The following is a 19955-nucleotide window of genomic DNA, read 5'->3' as shown; positions in this document are numbered from 1 at the left end:
ATTGTTCTATTACTAATAGTATTAGCTTTGTTTTGCAAGAACTGCAAAAACGTACCCCCAACTGATACCTGAATGAGATCGTCATGGTTTAGTCACAGCTGAGGTGCGGTTATTGGAGTGTTGTTTGCTAAATTAGTAAATGTTCGCAAACTTCCAAAGTGTTCCTCTCTGGTACAAGCCTGTTAATAACTGATCTCTCTTGCTGCCATTTTAACAATGTGTTGCTTTCGCCACAGATGCTGCCCCTGGACGCAGGTTCACGCCGCCGTCCACCACTCTGAGCCCTGGGAAAATAAGCGAAGGCTTGCCGCTGGGGGGGCAGGAGAACAGCGCTGCCCTGGTGGGGAAACTGCGCATTACAGACCGGAGTATGGTGGAGGTGCTGGCAGACCACCCCGGGGAGCTGGTCCGGACCGACAGCCCAAACTTCCTCTGCTCTGTCCTGCCAACACACTGGAGGTGCAACAAGACCCTGCCCATAGCTTTTAAGGTAAGACGTGCACTGTAAAGCAATGGGTTTAAAATATCCCATGCAATACATCTTAAACACGCTTTAATTACCTTTAACTCTTAAGATGTACAGTGTTGCATTCCTTAAACATCTGGGTTCATGGTGTTTTCTACTACTTATATTAATACTAATACGCGCGTTTTAATCTTTGATCAATGCATGTCTAAAATGTTATTTAATTTTTTTTTTTTAAACTGCGGATTTTCAAACGGAGAGTTCTGAGAATCCACTGGGTGGCGCTTTTCACGTGGGGCAGCAAACATTAACCTCAGGCAATAATAAAATACATCCGCATTTGTTAATAAATGTAGATATGATGGCTTGGTTTAGGTATCACGCAAGCTCTGCTGTGAGAGGGGACGGTCTGTATCAGAACCTCTATAGTCCAGGAAGTGAATTAGTAATCATGCTCCACCGCTCGCTGTATATCGCGGAATTTATTCATTCAAAACAAGGGTTTGACAAAACATCAAATCTGCAGCAACTGAAGCGCCTTTCCTTTATAAAATAACAGTGGTTGCTATTCAGTTTTTACATTTGCACATTAGGTTTGTAAAATAATAATACTATACTGTAAAAAAAAAAAAAAATAATAATAATCTGTTATTTTTACAGTAAAAAACTGGCAGCTGAGTTGCCAGTAATGTACCGTATGAAAATTGTATCATAATACTTCATATTACTTAATCCTTCCTGGAAAACCATAACATTTACGGTAAAAAAATAATAATAATCTGTTGCCGTATAAATAACAGTTCTACAGTGTTACATTACGGTAACATATACTGTACATAGCAACAGAAAACAACGGAAAATATCCGTTTTTAGTTTTTTAATGTAAAAAACGTTTTTTTAAGGAAACGTTCTGTAAAAATAAACATGTTTTCTTGTTAGTATGAAGGTAAGAATCATTCCATATTACACGTTAATAAGCACATTCGTTTGCATCACTTTCCCTCGAATAGAATCATTCCATATTACACGTTAATAAGCACATTCGTTTGCATCACTTTCCCTCGAATAGAATCATTCCATATTACACGTTAATAAGCACATTCGTTTGCATCACTTTCCCTCGAATAGAATCATTCCATATTACACGTTAATAAGCACATTCGTTTGCATCACTTTCTCTCGAATAGAATCATTCCATATTACACGTTAATAAGCACTATTTTTTTTTTGGGGGGGGGGGGGGGGGGGGGGGTCACAGATAGTCCGAGGTCTAGTCTTCATTTCCTTGCATTTGTTTCCACTGATAATAGTAACGATAATAATGAGCATTTCCTTTCACTTGATAAACGCGTGTATACGCATGTACAGCTTGTTTGAGTTGAACGTGTTGTCGTTTAATAAAGATACATTTAACTCAGGTTTTTCTTTACAGTGCAACCCAATCATATATATTGTAACTCCCGAAACATAAAACAGATTTGAATGTCCCTGTATACGGCTTCGTGTTTGTTGCTTTTACAAAAACAATACTACAGTACTAGTAATACTAATAATACTACTACTGATAATGATGATGATAATAATAATAATAATAATAATAATAATAATAATAATAATAATAATAATAATAATAATTGCAAGCTAAACGAATATACTGTATTATTCTCCTAAAAGCCCATTTGCTATCCTAACGAAACAATGTGGCTTGAATTAGATATCGTGCGGGTTTCAATATGCACCACTTATACACCGAAGATATATTTTAGCTAAATATTTTTTAACGCATTTCACATTTGTAAAATAATAATAATAATAATAATAATAATAATAATAATACATATATAAATAAATATAATAAAACAAATACAAAGGAATGTCTGTATTTGTTTTTAAAGTCTCTCAGTATTTGATGTATCATTTTCTCTAAGCACAAGTCATAAAGGCTGGCTTTAAATATCATTCGTTTTGTGCTTTAAAAAAAATAATATTAAAACCGCTTTCCGCTTTTTAAAACAGTACTACACATCATTTTAAGATCGAGCAGATTTTGCTAATGTGGGCATGATGAGATGATGTTTATGTTGCTTTTGTGTTATGCCTACACATTTCTTTAAATGTACATCATTTTATCAAACAATGACGTACATTTAACATATATGAACCAAATACAAGCTTACATTTCGTGTTTCAAATTAAGATGTTCTTTAATATTAAACAAAGCTGAAAGCCTGATAGCAGGCGATCATAAAGTTTCTCAGTATGTCAGTTATTTACTACGACTACTACGTCTACTACTACTACTACTACTACTACTACTACTAATAACAACAGCACACCTCATTGTAACGCTGTTGTCTCGCCGTGCCACCACGTTTTCTTCTCAAATGAACACATATTAGCATTACAGTCAGTAGGCCCTATATACATTCGATTAGCAAAGTTATAAACAAGGAAACGCTTTTGTTACTATAAAGCCTATATCCTTGGTTTATTTATATTAAGTACTTTACCTTTTCTTTTTTAAGATTATTGTACTGGTAATACCATTGCTTCCTTTGCACTAATAATAATAATAATAATAATAATAATAATAATAATAATAATAATAATAATAATAATAATAATAATAATGGTATTACACTCGAAATCTTCCAGTGATTAAATATCTTGTTTTAAAATGAAAATCGTGCCGGTTGCGCCAACCGTTTTACCGACATGTATATTAGTTTGTTTTTGTTTTTTACTGAGTTACCTTTACGGTCTAAGAGCAAACCAAAACAGAGGTATCGACGGCATTGCAATGCAGCACTGTGTAAAACAATCTCACTGACATTTCAGAACATGCCCTGTTGTTCATGTTAGTAAGGGATCTCCTCTGCATTGCCAGCCCCGTAGACAGCGTGGGTCGTAAACGCGCGTGTGCAAAGGATTAAGAGAATGCATTGCTTGATAAAGGCATATGGAGTGCACAATGCACAGCCTTTGCACAGTGCCAGGGTGTTGTTTGCTATTTTCTTTTGTGTATTTTATTGCAGGTCATTGTCACTTCTGTGTGTAATATATAGACTTGTTCCACGTTTGCTTGCGTGCAGTTTTGAATGCACAGAGTTTATTTGCAGGTCCTGTGCTGCGGATGACGTGCATTCTGAATGCTGCTTCTGCTTCTCTGCTCCTTCAATTGGAATTAGTTATTTGCATCTCTTTTTGGCACACCTGCTATTGATCTGCTGCAAGACAAAGCAACCGAAATGTGCTCACTGTTTGTTTTCTTTTAATATTCTGTATCTTATTATACTGCTATTGCTGAGTTATTAATGTCCAGGAGTTCACATCAGCATAGTCTATTTACTTTTTACATGTTCATACACAATCAATAGTTAATTGCTGATCTGCATGTCTGCAAGTCTAAAATAGTATTCAAAACGTTACCTTTATTTGCAAGGGGGTGTTTCTAGAATGGGGAAACTGGGTAATAACTTATTAACATTTCATTTCCTCTGCATTCTATCTGACTGCTGGCATGCACATGTGCGAACATTAACTACAGCAATCAGAGAATACCACATTAAAACAACCAGGCAGTGCAGAGCCAGGGCAGCCAGCCAGTCAGCTAGCACACAGACAGTCTGTGAATGAGCCCCGGTGATGTTTGCATGTCATCATTCCAGTAACCCTGCCATTCTGTCTTGTGTTCTGCGCAGGTGGTTGGCCTGGGCGACGTTCCCGATGGCACGCTGGTCACCGTGATGGCAGGAAATGATGAGAATTACTCGGCAGAGCTGCGCAATGCCACGGCCGCCATGAAGAACCAGGTGGCCCGGTTTAACGACCTGAGATTCGTGGGGCGCAGCGGCAGAGGTGAGTGAGAGCCTAACATCCGACTAACACAGGCCCACAGCCTTCACTGCATTGCTCGCCATTCAGGAGACATCAACATCTTGTTTATCTGAATATTTATTCACTGCATTGCATCACCATTCAGGAGACATCAACACCTTGTTTATCTGAATAGTTATTCACTGCATTGCATCACCATTCAGGAGACATCAATGCCTTGTTTATCTGAATATTTAGCTGGACTCAATTCAAATGAGTGGAAAGAGAGTCTGTCCAAAGAGACACCGCAGACAGAAGCGACACAAACGCAATCAAACCATTGCATTGACACAGACCGACACTAATTAATAACATTAGCTTTCACTGGCTGGGTGTCTGATATCCCATTAGCACAGCTTCAAAGGATCTGGGGGCTGGCATGGTAATATAATTAGGTAATGCATTCCAAGGTGAAGAAGTCTTACAGGTACAAGTCATTTACAGCTCATTAGCTGGAACCAGTACCATTTAGTAACACGCCATAACGTTTATGAAGACAGGCGCACATGCAAACAAACCAGGCTAAGCCAGCTCCCTGCCAGAGATGGGATTGGCAAACATGTTAAAAAACCCAATGGTTTGAATCCCTCTTCAGCCACTAATGATATAGGCTGGCTGTACCCCTTTCCCTGGGGGATTTCATTGGCCTGTGCTGTAAAACTGGATAGTAATAGTACCGTCTGACCTCACACCAGATGATACATCTAATAGCTTTCTTTTACCGTATCGTACTGCAGTGTTTCTTGGGGGACATGCAGTTTCTGTGCATACAGCATGGTACTTAGGGAGTACCTAATGTGCAGCCAGTGATATTTGTATCAGATGCAAGAATGTAGTAAGAGGTACTGCAGAACTGAAAATATGTAACCCATACAGATCCCTGCAATCAGAGGAGCGAGCGAGACAGATTCATATTGAACGTCTGCAGCAGACCAGCCTCCCTCGCTTGCTGCTGTGGATGTTGTGGGTCTGAGATGCCAGGGAACAGTTATACAGTGTGTTACCAGATATTGACAGATAATCTCAGTGGGATTTCTTTCCCTCTGAGAGTAAGATATCTGTTCGGGGGTGGACCCCTAGTGATGCATGGGATCACTCGGGTTTAATGTGTATGAATTCATTTCTTCAAATCACTTCAACACAAACACAATGATCCCTGGCTCCAGTGTCTAAGCAAGTTGTAAGGATGACAGATTACTGTCGACGTTCAAGAAGGTCCTTCATTGCGTTCATCGGCAGTGGAAGAGCTGGCATTGCTCCAATGGGAGACTCGCTTCCTGCTGTGGAGTCTGAGTGGAACAAGCATCTCCACAATCATCACAGCTTGCAAGTGTGTTCATCACACCAGGGTTACTCTGCAAGCATTTTCATTTGTTGTATTTGTACAATTTTAGTGGCACTTATAAAGCTTTGACATATGTTTTTTTTTAAAGAGGAAATGTGTAATCAGGATGAAGGGGGCCTATTTTGAAGAACTTTTTTTTTTCTGAGATAAATACTCCATGGGAAGAGTCTGTAGTAAAGACTCAGATATTGGTGGATACTGTGCTGCACATGAACCTGTAAGCTTCTTGTATTGTGATTGGTTTAATTAAGCTTGGCAGTGTTCCCCTCAGAACCAGGCTGAGACCTCCAGAACTCAGTGCAATAGTGCCCTGGCCAGGAGGTTGTGCCTCCAGAGGAGTGTGTGTTCAGTGCACGGTGCTTGCGTAACAGTGTGTGTGTGTGTGTGTGTGTGTGTGTGTGTGTGTGTGTGTGAGTGTGTGTATGTGTGAGAGTGGGTGTGGGTGTGGATGTGTGTGTGTGTGGGTGTGGGTGTGTGTGTGTGTGTGGGTGAGTGTGTGTATGTGTGAGAGTGGGTGTGGGTGTGGATGTGTGTGTGTGTGGGTGTGTGGGTGTGTGTATGTGTGAGAGTGGGTGTGGGTGTGGATGTGTGTGTGTGTGGGTGAGTGTGTGTATGTGTGAGAGTGGGTGTGGATGTGTGTGTGTGTGGGTGTGTGGGTGTGGGTGTGTGTGTGTGTGTGGGTGAGTGTGTGTATGTGTGAGAGTGGGTGTGAGTGTGGGTGTGTGGGTGTGGGTGTATGTGGGTGTGGGTGTATGTGTGGGTGTGGGGGTGTGTGTGTGTGTATGGGTGTGGTTGTGGGTTCTCTGCAGACAGTCAGGTGCTTAGATCAGTGCCTCTAATCCAGAGTTGTTCACTGGCATCCAATTTCTCAGCACTCTATTAAGGGGCTGGAATGAGAGGGCTGCAGGGCACTTTTGTTTGCTGATTAAATGAAATCATCCAGGTTTGTCACTGATAATGCAGCTTGACGATTTTTAAAAGCAGTGTGATTACACAAAAAGAAAAGTAATGCATTTGAAATAGTGCTGTTTTGTCACAGTATTCTTTCTACGTAGGAAAAAACAAATGACCATGCTATATAATGGAACTAACCAATTACCTTGGTTATGAAAAAAAACAAACATTAAAGCCTGTAGACACCTGTTGATAAAGTTCAGGCACGGGAGTTGTGGAACTTATTGTCTGTAAATGAACTTTTCTCTCTGGCTTCCCCGAATGAACTGACCATCCCTTTACATTCTCTCAACAGGGAAAAGCTTCACACTGACCATCACAGTGTTTACAAACCCGCCACAAGTGGCCACGTACCACAGAGCCATAAAGATCACTGTGGATGGACCACGGGAGCCAAGACGTGAGTACAGCAGCTACAGGGCAATTCAAGATACTAACCAGGAGCACAATACAAAAGCACCGTGACAAAGCACACACACGCACACACACGCACGCACGCGCACACACACACGCACACACATGCACACACACACACATACCCGCACATGCACACACACGCACACACACACACGCACACACACACACACGCACACACACACGCGCGCACACACACGCGCACACACACGCATGCACACACACGCACACACACACACACACACACACGCACACACACACACGCACACACACACACACGCACACACACACGCACACACACACACACGCACACACATACACACACACACACGCACACACACGCATGCACACACACGCACACACATACACACACACACACACACACACACATGCACACACACACGCACACACACGCGCACACACACTCACACACACACACACACACACGCACACACGCACGCACGCGCACACACGCACGCACGCGCACACACACACACACATACACGCACACACACATGCGCACACACGCACACACACACACATGCACACACACATACACGCACATGCACACACACACACGCACACACACACACACGCACACACACACACACACGCACACACACACACACGCACACGCACACGCACACACACACACACACATACACACACACACACGCACACACACACATGCACACACACGCACACACACACGCACACACACGCACACACACACACGCACACACATACACACACACGCACACACACGCACACACACACGCACACACACGCACACACACACGCACACACACACGCGCACACACGCGCGCACACACACACATGCACACACACACACACACACACGCATGCCTCTGCCTGTGTAATCTTGCACCCTCTCTCCTTTGTGATCACCTCTACCTGCCTGTATAATCTTGCAGCCAGCTGCCTACCTTGCGATCATCAAAGCGAATGCATATTTTTTCACTCCATTGCTGTGAACTTCCACTAAATTGAGACAAAAGAGACCCGAAAGGCACTGAGAAACAAGTGCGAAGTGAAATCTCTATACAATGTTAGAGTGTAAAGGAGCAGGCAGGGCTCGTAAGAACAAGTGCCAAAACGGCAGTGGAAAAGTTTCTGCAGCTGTGAATCTGGTGACAGAGCTAGCTGGAGCGGAGAGCCTCTATTTTTTCCCTCTCGTGGTTTTGCAGCCAGGCTGGAATCTGGGAGAGCAGGCACCGCCCCGCGAGCGGGGTGTGTGTGTGTGTGTGTGTGTGTGTGTGTGTGTGTGTGTGTGTGTGTGTGTGTGTGTGTGTGTGTGTGTGTGTGTGTGTGTGAGAGAGTGAGGAGTTGGCTCCAGCATCAAAGACATGGAAAGGAGTTTGTATTTTAGAAGTGATTTCCTCAGGATAGCCCCAGGGGTAGGATAGCAGAGAGGCGGCAGGCAGGTAGGTGAGGGCACTGGTGACAGACCCCCTTCTCCTTGAGTTCCATAATCATTCATTCCCCTCCATGTGAGGTCTGCTCTACTGAGGGGATTTACACTGAACAGATGATACTTCAGCCACTCTCTGCCTGAACGTCCAGCCATAAACCTGTAAAAAAGAAAAGGAGATTGAACAGTGCATGGGCAGAGAGAGAGAGCAGCAGAAGAAAAACCACAGCCTGCATTATCATTATTTCTAACCGAAATAATTTCTACTACATGAGTAACTGCTGGTGGTTTTGGTGCAACTTGTTTATAAGCCTGCACGCTCTGATAGGCCCCTCGTGTGCTCCTCAGAGAGGTTAACGCCGCTCCCCTCCTCCCTGTGCTTCCACACGGCAGGGCACCGTCAGAAGCTGGATGAGCAGGGGAAGCCTGGCAGCCTGGCGTTCTCGGAGCGGCTGAGCGAGCTGGAGCAGTTGAGACGCACCGCCATGAGGGTCAGTCCTCACCACAACCCCCGTCCAGCCCTCAACCACAGCACCCCCTTCACGGGACAGCCACACAGCCAGATACAGGGTGAGTGAGGCGGGGAGAGCGGGAGAGAGAGAGGGGAAAGATAGCGAGAGAGAGACGGGGAGAGGGAGAGCGAGAGAGAGAGAGAGAGAGGGAGAGAGAGAGGGGAGAGAAACAGCACCCCCCTGTGACCCATAGCTGTAGTGCTAAGCAAATTTCAAATGCTTTTCTATTTCCACAACAGCAAGAAGTGTCAAGCTACCCTTATCCTACACACTTCTTCACAGCAAGTGAAGAGCAAACAAGCACTTTGCCACCCAGCAAACTGTATGCCTCTGTGCCTGTATGGAGCCAGGCCCCTGCAAACACACAGAGATCCTGAGCGTCACAGAGCTGGACCGCTCCTGTAATGTTTCATGCTGTCAGGGGAAAGGTTGCTAGTGGTTTTGTTTGTTCTCTTATAGAAATACAGTATGCCAGTAACAGAAACCTTCCCAGATAGATCAGGTCCTGAGATCTAAGAACAAAACAAATAGAAAAATAAAGCAAGCCTTTTGTGCACCGACTGCATGCCTGAGCAAGTTACAAACACACGTCCTTAACCCTTCATAGTACCATGAGAATGGGGCAATGTAACACACCTGTATGCTGTAAGGGAATGGATTATACAGCTAATGTACTGCCCTTGATTTACAGCAGCTTCCATACATGCTTCAAGTTCTTATCTGCTAGTGGATCAGGGTCTTGTCCTTATTGGTGTCAGCAGCTGCATGCCCACCATAGTGTTCAGGTTTGAACAATACCAGAGGCGAGCCGACTGATATGACGAACAGGAGCGACGACACTGTTAGTTTCTTTATTTTATAAGGGGTGCAGATAGATTTCACCCACACTTACCTGATGAGAAAGCCACGTTTTTTTAATGCTCTCAGGAGAAAGTGAAATAAAAAGTATAGTCATTTGACAGGAAGATTACAAAAAATAATATAAGTATATCAATATCTATATCCCCTTTGAGCTTGAAATTGAAAAAAAAGAATTTGTATGCATTTTTAGATAGATAGATAGATAGATAGATAGATAGTAGATACCTTTACAAAGGTACTCTGAGATTAGTGCTTCCCATGGTCTGCGAGCAGCTGCAGATTCTGCAGTACTACATCAGAAATGTTTTAACAAGGTATCTTTATTCATTTATTTAGTCTGCCTTCACTTTGTATCTTTCTGCTCTGGTACAAGGCTCACCGAGCAGCAGGTCAACAAAAAGGAATTGTAAAAAAAAACTAAAACCTGTGGGAGCTGCAGCTGCTGTGTTGCAGAAACCCAAACAGCGCAGTGAGAATGTGCACAGACTGTCTGCAGCCTGCCCGTCACAGAGCTGCTGTTTGGCAGGATCTGCTCCTGTCTGACCAGAGGGGCTCAGTGTGTGTGGGTTACAGTGTGTGTGTCTGTCTGTGTGTGTGAGTCTGTGTGAGTCTGTGTTTTGGTCTGTGTGTGTGTAGGGGGGGTCTGTGTGTGTGCCTGTGTGTGTGGGTGTGTCTGTGTGGGGGGGTCTGTGTGTGTGTGTCTGTGTGTGTTTGTGTGGGTGTGTCTGTGTGTGGGGGTCTGTGTGTGTGTGTGTGTGGGGGGGGGGGGTGAGTCTGTGTGTGTGTGGGGGGGGGTCTGTGTGTGTGTCTGTGTGTGTGTGTGTATCTGTGTGTGGGAGTCTGTGGTGTGTGGGTCTGTGTGAGTCTGTGTTTTGGTCTGTGTATGTGGGTCTGTGTATGTGGGGGGGTCTGTGTGTGTGAGTCTGTGTGTGTGGGGTGGGGGTCTGTGTGTGTGGGTCTGTGTTTTGGTCTCTGTGTGTGTGTCTGTGTTTTGGTCTGTGTGTGGGTCTCTTTTGGTCTGTGTGTGTGGGTCTGTGTTTTGGTCTGTGTATGTGGGTCTGTGTATGTGGGGGGGTCTGTGTGTGTGAGTCTGTGTGTGTGGGGTGGGGGTCTGTGTGTGTGGGTCTGTGTTTTGGTCTCTGTGTGTGTGTCTGTGTTTTGGTCTGTGTGTGGGTCTCTTTTGGTCTGTGTGTGTGGGTCTGTGTTTTGGTCTGTGTTTGTGGGTCTGTGTGCGTGGGTCTGTGTTTTGGTCTCTGTGTGTGTGTCTGTGTTTTGGTCTGTGTGTGGGTCTCTTTTGGTCTGTGTGTGTGGGTCTGTGTTTTGGTCTGTGTTTGTGGGTCTGTGTGCGTGGGTCTGTGTTTTGGTCTCTGTGTGTGTGTCTGTGTTTTGGTCTGTGTGTGGGTCTCTTTTGGTCTGTGTGTGTGGGTCTGTGTTTTGGTCTCTGTGTGTGTGTCTGTGTTTTGGTCTGTGTGTGGGTCTCTTTTGGTCTGTGTGTGTGGGTCTGTGTTTTGGTCTGTGTTTGTGGGTCTGTGTGCGTGGGTCTGTGTTTTGGTCTCTGTGTGTGTGTCTGTGTTTTGGTCTGTGTGTGGGTCTCTTTTGGTCTGTGTGTGTGGGTCTGTGTTTTGGTCTCTGTGTGTGTGTCTGTGTTTTGGTCTGTGTGTGGATCTCTTTTGGTCTGTGTGTGTGGGTCTGTGTTTTGGTCTCTGTGTGTGTGTCTGTGTTTGTGTGGGTCTCTTTTGGTCTGTGTGTGTGGGTCTGTGTTTTGGTCTGTGTTTGTGGGTCTGTGTGCGTGGGTCTGTGTTTTGGTCTGTGTGTGTGTGTCTGTGTTTTGGTCTGTGTGTGTGGGTCTGTGTGCGTGGGTCTGTGTTTTGGTCTGTGTGTGTGGGTCTGTGTTTTGGTCTGTGTTTGTGGGTCTGTGTGCGTGGGTCTGTGTTTGTGGGTCTGTGTGCGTGGGTCTGTGTTTGTGGGTCTGTGTGTGTGTGTCTGTGTTTTGGTCTGTGTGTGTGGGTCTGTGTTTTGGTCTGTGTGTGTGGGTCTGTGTTTTGGTCTGTGTTTTGGTCTGTGTTTGTGGGTCTGTGTGTTTTGGTCTGTGTTTGTGGGTCTGTGTTTTGGTCTGTGTGTGTGGGTCTGTGTTTTGGTCTCTGTGTTTGTGGGTCTGTGTGTGTGGGTCTGTGTTTTGGTCTCTGTGTGTGTGGGTCTGTGTTTTGGTCTGTGTTTTGGTCTGTGTGTGTGGGTCTCTTTTGGTCTGTGTGTGTGGGTCTGTGTTTTGGTCTGTGTTTTGGTCTGTGTTTGTGGGTCTGTGTGTTTTGGTCTGTGTTTGTGGGTCTGTGTTTTGGTCTGTGTGTGTGGGTCTGTGTTTTGGTCTCTGTGTTTGTGGGTCTGTGTGCGTGGGTCTGTGTTTGTGGGTCTGTGTTTTGGTCTGTGTGTGTGGGTCTGTGTTTTGGTCTGTGTTTTGGTCTGTGTTTGTGGGTCTGTGTGCGTGGGTCTGTGTTTTGGTCTGTGTTTTGGTCTGTGTTTTGGTCTCTGTGTTTGTGGGTCTGTGTGCGTGGGTCTGTGTTTGTGGGTCTGTGTTTTGGTCTGTGTGTGTGGGTCTGTGTTTTGGTCTGTGTTTTGGTCTGTGTTTGTGGGTCTGTGTGCGTGGGTCTGTGTTTTGGTCTGTGTTTTGGTCTGTGTTTTGGTCTCTGTGTTTGTGGGTCTGTGTGCGTGGGTCTGTGTTTGTGGGTCTGTGTTTTGGTCTCTGTGTGTGTGTCTGTGTTTTGGTCTGTGTTTTGGTCTGTGTTTTGGTCTGTGTTTGTGGGTCTGTGTGCGTGGGTCTGTGTTTTGGTCTGTGTTTTGGTCTGTGTTTGTGGGTCTGTGTGCGTGGGTCTGTGTTTTGGTCTGTGTTTTGGTCTGTGTTTGTGGGTCTGTGTGCGTGGGTCTGTGTTTTGGTCTGTGTTTTGGTCTGTGTTTGTGGGTCTGTGTGCGTGGGTCTGTGTTTTGGTCTGTGTTTTGGTCTGTGTGTGTGGGTCTGTGTTTGTGGGTCTGTGTGTTCATTTCAGTTTCTTGGAGGAGCTCCTGGGCTGGAGTCAATGCTGACTCTAACACCTGCCCAAGACAAAGGGAGCCTTGTTAGAAACACCCAGGCACTCTGCTGGCTTGGTGGGCCTCTGACTCTTATTTTCATATTTAAAAAGGACTGGCCATATGACCCACTTGTGTACAAGGTATCAGGGCTTTCAATTGCTGATTTGCACTTCCTCAATGTTAAATGTATTTTTGCCACACCCCAAATACTGATACTACAGCAGCTATTCCCCCATGACAGAGATGCGTCTGCTAATAAATAAATAATAATAATAATAATAATAATAATAATAATAATAATAATAATAATAATAATAGTGAGAAAAGCAACTGGGCTTGTAATATTATCAGGTTCCTGACAATGTGGGCCTGGGTCTGGTTTCTTGGGTTTGCTTCTTGTTTCCAGAGTGTGAAGCTGGCAGGTTAAGAGATACAGTTATCCTGCGTGAATCTGCCTCATTTTTATCCTTTAAGGTCTTGGCAGGCAGCCAGTCATTGGGAAATGAGTTGAAAGATCATAGTTGTAGCCAATGTTTGTCAAGTCTTGTGTTATTCTTGAATCCTGGGCCAGTGTTTTTTCATTGCTTCTGATCTGATAGCAGTCAGTCCTTTGTCGGGTGGCCTGCAGTGTTGACTCACTCGCGAGCAGATGTAATCAGGGCATGATGGGAAGGGGCTCTTCCTGTCTGAATGATGGCTGTGTTCTGATCCCATTCCCATAAATAGATGCTGGGTTTCTGCCAAAGGAAATGATTATTAAGTAATTCAAGACCTTTTTTTTGCTGTTGCTTGTGTTGCCGACATGTCAAAGATTTGCAGCAGCTGCTTCAGCCTGTTTTAAAGTTCTTCCAGTTATGATGTGTGGTTGTTGGGGTCAGGCTCTGTGTATGAGAGGGGCCGAGGTGCTGTACACTTCTGAAACACTCAGCACAAGATCCTGCTTCTGGATTCTTTGGTTTCATATGCTAGGATCCCTGTTTCCTTATTTCATTGGCTAGCCTAAGTTAAAAGCACTGAATTATCGTCTTTGAATTTGCTGGTTGTGAGAATTTAGCTTTCTGCATTGAATCGGCACACACTGGATTCTCGATACTGTATGGAATTTGCTGACCCTCAGATCACTGTTGCTCAATTCTCTATGGTTTGGAAGTGGCTGTTTCTAAAATCCTCTAGTCCAGCGATATCTGTTCTGCCTCTCTGATCGTTCCTCTCTATAATGTACGGTATTTGGATGTTTACTAAAAAAAAGAAAGGAAATACATAAACATACCCAAGGCTCTGTGCGATCTCCTGATCTGAATTACTGTAAATCCAAGGCTCTGTGCGATCTCCTGATCTGAACTGCTGCAAATGTAAATATTTGTGTAGTTAAGAAGAGCCTTTCCTAGGACTTTACATATTGTATAGACAGCAATACACCCTGGAGACACATGCCCTTTTGAGTCCTATTTGATTTAAACAGTGGCCGTATTGAGATCAAGTGAACAGGCCCTTTTATTTATACCCATAGACCAGTCAAGCTTTTATCAGAGTAATCTGGTGTATAATGCAGTAACCCATCCTTGTGTCCTGAGACTAAGCTGCCTGTGCGTATGTCTTGCACAGCCTGCTTGATCTGAGGTGTGTGTATTCTTGTTTTCAGATTCCAGGCAGATGCAGGTGTCCCCTTCATGGTCCTATGAGCAGTCGTACCCGTACCTGGGTCAGATCTCCACCCCGTCCGTCCACCCGGCCACCCCCATCTCCCCAGGCAGGGCCAGTGGCATGGCCTCCCTGACTGAGCTCTCCAGCAGGCTCTCCGGTAAGGGCAATGCGTGGAAGCAGCACTGACCCCCCCTGCAGAGCCAAGCCTCATTACACAATGCCAGCTTCCTTTTTACTGTAGCAAATGGATGTCCTTTTCCACCTGGCACTTCTGCTAAACTTCTACAGCTACAAACAAGAGTTTTGCGTCACCTAAGCTTGAGACACAATTATATACATAAAAAAAATATATATGAACAGAATTTAGATCTTTTATTTAACATCATGTAATCAAAGAAACTACAAAATTATATTGCTAAAGTTTACCGGAAGCCTTAATAGTAGTACATAATTTCATGTTCGATTTAGAAATGTCTCATTTTTCAATTTTTGTCAGTATGTGGAAAACTACAAAGCGGTATGTAATTCAATATGTTAACGTAATATTATTCAAAATTAGTTCATTCTATAGGGTGAAGGAAAACCTTTGGCCAACACTGTACTATTAGACATCCCTAGACTAAATGCTTACGTGGTAAAGGCTCAGTTTAGCCTGCCTTTCCTAAGATTTTACTATGCATTCATTGTACTTTATCCAGGGTTATTCTTTACTTCTCTGAGATGTGCCATGCTTGCCTGTGCTTGCCTTGGTGAGGCTCCGTTATCTAAGATCTGTTTTAACCCTTCTCCCAGCTGCTCCAGACCTGACAGCCTTCAGCGACCCCCGGATGGGTATCGAGAGGCAGTTTCCCACCCTGCCGGATAGCCGCTTCTCAGACCCCCGCATGCACTACCCGGGAGCCTTCACCTACACCCCTACTCCGGTCACCACGGGGATTGGGATCGGCATGTCAGCCATGAGCAGCGCTGCTCGCTACCACACCTACCTGCCTCCCCCCTACCCCGGAGCCTCCTCGCAGGGGCAGACCGGTGCTTTCCAGACCAGCTCGCCGCCCTACCATCTCTACTACAGCACTTCCGCTGGCTCCTACCAGTTCTCCATGATGTCCGGGGGGGAGCGCTCCCCACCACGCATCCTCCCGCCCTGCACCAACGCCTCCACCGGCTCAGTGCTGCTCCACCCCAACCTCCCCAGCCAGAGCGAGGTGGTGGAGGCCGAGGGGAGCCACAGCAACTCTCCCACCAATATGGCTGAGGCAGTGTGGCGGCCTTATTGAATCTGAGCAACTTCTCCACCAACATGGCCGAGGCGGTGTGGCAGCCTTATTGAATCTGAGCAACTTCTCCACCAATATGGCTGAGGCAGTGTGGCGGCCTTATTGAATCTGAGCAACTCCTCCACCAATATGGCCAAGGCGGTGTGGCGGCCTTATTGAATCTGAGCAACTTCTCCACCAATATTGCCAAGGCGGTGTGGCGGCCTTATTGAATCTGAGGAAGTCCTCCACCAACATGGCTGAGGCAGTGTGGCGGCCTTATTGAATCTGAGCAACTCCTCCACCAACATGGCCGAGGCGGTGTGGCAGCCTTATTGAATCTGAAATGAAAAAAGAAAAAAAAAAACATAGAGACAAAATCAGTATTGGTGGTCACACTGATTTTCTTTTTTTTTAATCAAAATATCTGTTGACTATGCAAGATATTTGAGAAAAGTTGGGTTTTATTATTATTATTATTATTATTATTATTATTATTATTATTATGGACCACTAAACAGGTGGTACTAAACGAAACTGGTTAAAAACTGTGAATGATTTACATTCAGAAATGCTGTGAATAGATTTTTTTTTCCATTTTCATGGGGATGTCATGTTTATTGGAAGCTCTCTTCCTCCTCCTCCTCCTCCTCCCCCTGATGGATCCCTGCTCCTCCTCAGGACCTGCTTGGCTTCACAAGGGCTGGACTGAGTCGGTTCCCAGAGAGATAGTTCAGAATCTGTTTTTTTTCATGAAGAAAAGCTTTCTGTAGCTTATTGTTCTTTTTTTCTTATGAATTTCTTTGAGCTCTGATTGAACTTCGTTGGAATATATATATATATATATATATATATATATATATATATATATATATATATATATATATATATATTCTTGTGACATCAGAGCAGCATTTTACTTCTCTGTGTTACACTGTAATTTGTACCACACAGACGCACACATAGACTCAGACACACACATAGATAGTCACACAGACACACACACTCACAGACACACACACAGACATGTGTGTGATTGTGAAGCCAATGTGTTCATTGCAGTGGATAACATGTGGCATTACAAACTGTTTTTTATTTTGTTTTGTTATGAAAAACACTTAGCCTGTTCCACGGTGAGATTGTCAATGAGTACCCTTTGTATTTCATTGTTTAAAGCTTACTTTTTAAAATGCATGTGTTTTTCCAAAGTCGTTGTCTTCCTGTTGTATCTCTGTGACACCACCCGGCTGGCCAGATAGAGACACAGCCCTCCAGAAGGGCTTGAATTGAGCCCCGAGTTTGGTTGTGTGCTAGGCCTTAGTTATTCTGCAGGGACCTCCTGCAGCTTGCTTGTTCATAGCAGTATGTACCTGGGTAGATTTCTGCTAATCTAAGTCATTTCTATAATACAGCATCTAACATCAACATACATCCCATAGTACCAGAGAGACCTCCCTTAATATCACGTCAATAACTATTATTTTGGATGGCCCACCAAATAATTTGGGGTTGTCTCCAGAATATAAGGTGTATATCTTAAAATCAGAGATGTAGTATTTGCATACATTTAAATACTACATTATTTAATGTGTGTATTGAAAAGAAAATGTGTTAAATGGGGCGGATTTTCCATAAAAATGTTCTCTGTAAATATGAAAATAAATATCCTAATCCATGGATGTGAACCCCTTTTAAATCTGAAATGTTTCAGTGATGTCTCTCATCTACTGTACATACATACAACCAATATAGTCCTTTCATTCAGAGACATTAAGGAGTACAAAATAAATACATCAAAAACTCTGATTTTAACAGTGGAGCAAGCTGGAGTAGTTGTAGAATATGCTGAGAAAGGGGATTGGAGCAGCATTCACTCTGTAGAGAGACTCTGAGAAAGGGGTTTGGAGCAGCACTCACTCACTGTAGAGAGACTCTGAGAAAGGGGAGTGGAGCAGCACTCACTCACTCTGTAGAGAGACTCTGAGAAAGGGGAGTGGAGCAGCACTCACTCACTCTGTAGAGAGACTGAGAAAGGGGAGTGGAGCAGCACTCACTCACTCTGTAAAGTGTGCAATCAGATCTCCAGCAGGGTCAGAGCGTTCAGTCTTGTCATTTCATTCTTTGTCAAACACAAAGCCTGGGTCAATTGTAGCACTATTGAAGAACAATTCACAGAAGCAATATTGTAACAACATGGGCACCCAACAGAACTTATTTTTAGTATTGTTTTAGGTTTTTGTTTGGAGCTGTTGGGTGTCAATGTAGCCATCACTGTATTCCTAACAGCCGGGTATTTCAAAGATTTGTATCTGCCTAACTTGTGATGATGGATTGAATGTTATTGAATTTGTTTTGTTGTTGTTTTTTTGTTTTGTTTTTTTAAATGAAGGCAGGGATATTGTATATTGCTGGTCAACACAAAAGATCATTTGAAAAGCAGGGCTTTAAAAAGGAACCTTGTAGAAAATGTAAATGACAAGCAGGTCAGGGATGGGCTGCAGGCAGCATCCGGCTGGGACTTTATCACTGGTTTGATGTCTTACTGATCAGGACGTTTTGTTTGGTAACACTTTCAAATAATGGCCCTGAATCCCTTTGAATCCAGCATGAATATTTTAAGAATACCATTTGAATGCTACTATACATTTCATCAGCAAAACCATAATAAATTCCAAAGAAAAGAATATACATTAAAAAGCTGATATTCCAAAAGAAATCAAACGGACAGGAAGAAAATTTTGTAAAATGTTACCCTTCTTCCACTTTGTTTCTGCTCCAGGACAAGATGTACAGTAGATTTTATTTTCTTGTACAGCTTGGAAATAGAAAATCCTTTTGTTAGTAATGACAGAGTTTATTATGGTTTATTATTCTCACAAACATTTGACACAAAGTGATGTGGTTTTATATTTTTATACAGTTCCTGGTCAACAATTTGGATTAGTCCAATAGGGATGAGATTCAAACTCTCATCTACTCTGTAAAAATCTGTTGTTTTCAGGCCAGACGTGGATCTTAAGTGTTTAAAATCGATGCCATGTGGCTTTTCGAAGACGTCTCTCTCGTCTTCCCTGGCAAGGGCCCGCTGTGGAGCTGAGGACAGGCAGGAATCCTAAACCGTAACATGAAACCTCAGCTGGGTTATCAGCGAGATTAAGTTTATATTTAGTAATTTATTATTTATTTGATTTATTTGCATTTTGAATCCCTCTCTGACGCAAGCGAGATGAAGCGAGTGTCACACCCTGACCACTCGTCACTACGCTGAACTCCTTGGCCTAGATGGAATCAGTTGTTTGTCTAATGTTCTTAGCGTTTTGTGGGCGGTGGTACATAACGCTTTCCTATGATGATACACTGTAGCATTTTGTGGGCAGTGGTACAGGGCAGGCCCCTAGTTTTTGGATAACTCTCAATCGGTCACAACAGCCATTTGAAGTCGGTTCAGCTACTCAGGTCAAGGAGGTGCTGACTGGAATTAAAAGGCCCTGCAGTGCTCTAGTCATAAAACAGTTACTTGTGTTTGGACCCACAAACCATGTTTCCCAGCCCACAGGAGCCTGCAGGGTTGCAGTTTGTGCTCCTCGTCACATCATGCGTGTCTCCCATTGTGGTAAATGCTTCCAACAAGAGCAGAAGGAACTTTTTTGCTGATATTTTGTTTGAGGTTGATGTGATTTATTTTGTTGACATGTCTGTAAATAGCTCCACAATGTTATTGACCCTTATTACACAACACTTTGCTGTTTCACCTGGGAAACTAATTGCCTAATTTTGTTTTATTTTTTAAATATACTTTTCTGTTGTGTTGCTGAAATCCACTGGTGTCTGCTGTGTTTTTTTAGTATTATTATTATTATTATTATTATTATTATTATTATTATTATTATTATTATTATTATTATTATTATTAGTAGTAGTAGTAGTAGTAGTAGTAGTAGTAGTAGTAGTAGCAGTAGTAGTAGTATTTACATTACTTGTCACAATGCAATTCCATTGAGAATACAGGGAGATGCACCTGTAGTCTGTTTCTACCCCAGGATCACTCATTCTGTTGAACCCCCAGATCCTTGTGATATCAGCTCTGTGCAGGAACATGCACTACATATCAGTTAGATTGCTGCTTACATCA

General features: G+C 43.7%; 1 protein-coding gene across 4 annotated transcripts in view; it reads left to right on the top strand.

Moving 5' to 3' along the window:
- Positions 1 to 19640, top strand: part of LOC117406037 (runt-related transcription factor 1-like) — a 73334-nt gene extending 53694 nt beyond the window's left edge. For 2 of the 4 annotated variants that reach the window (XM_059030335.1, XM_059030336.1), the window contains 6 exons: positions 237 to 490; positions 4168 to 4324; positions 6937 to 7041; positions 8881 to 9057; positions 14566 to 14724; positions 15360 to 19640. In XM_059030335.1, the coding sequence (XP_058886318.1) occupies positions 237 to 490; positions 4168 to 4324; positions 6937 to 7041; positions 8881 to 9057; positions 14566 to 14724; positions 15360 to 15844 (1337 nt within the window). In that variant the 3' untranslated portion in view covers positions 15845 to 19640. The remainder of the gene's footprint in view (positions 1 to 236; positions 491 to 4167; positions 4325 to 6936; positions 7042 to 8880; positions 9058 to 14565; positions 14725 to 15359) is intronic. The other 2 variants (XM_059030337.1, XM_059030338.1) reach the window with 1 other exon arrangement.
- Positions 19641 to 19955: the final 315 nt, after the last annotated feature.

Source organism: Acipenser ruthenus, chromosome 9 (genome assembly GCF_902713425.1).
Source record: "Acipenser ruthenus chromosome 9, fAciRut3.2 maternal haplotype, whole genome shotgun sequence".
Taxonomy (NCBI): domain Eukaryota; kingdom Metazoa; phylum Chordata; class Actinopteri; order Acipenseriformes; family Acipenseridae; genus Acipenser; species Acipenser ruthenus.
This window is presented reverse-complemented; position numbering and strand designations above follow the sequence as displayed.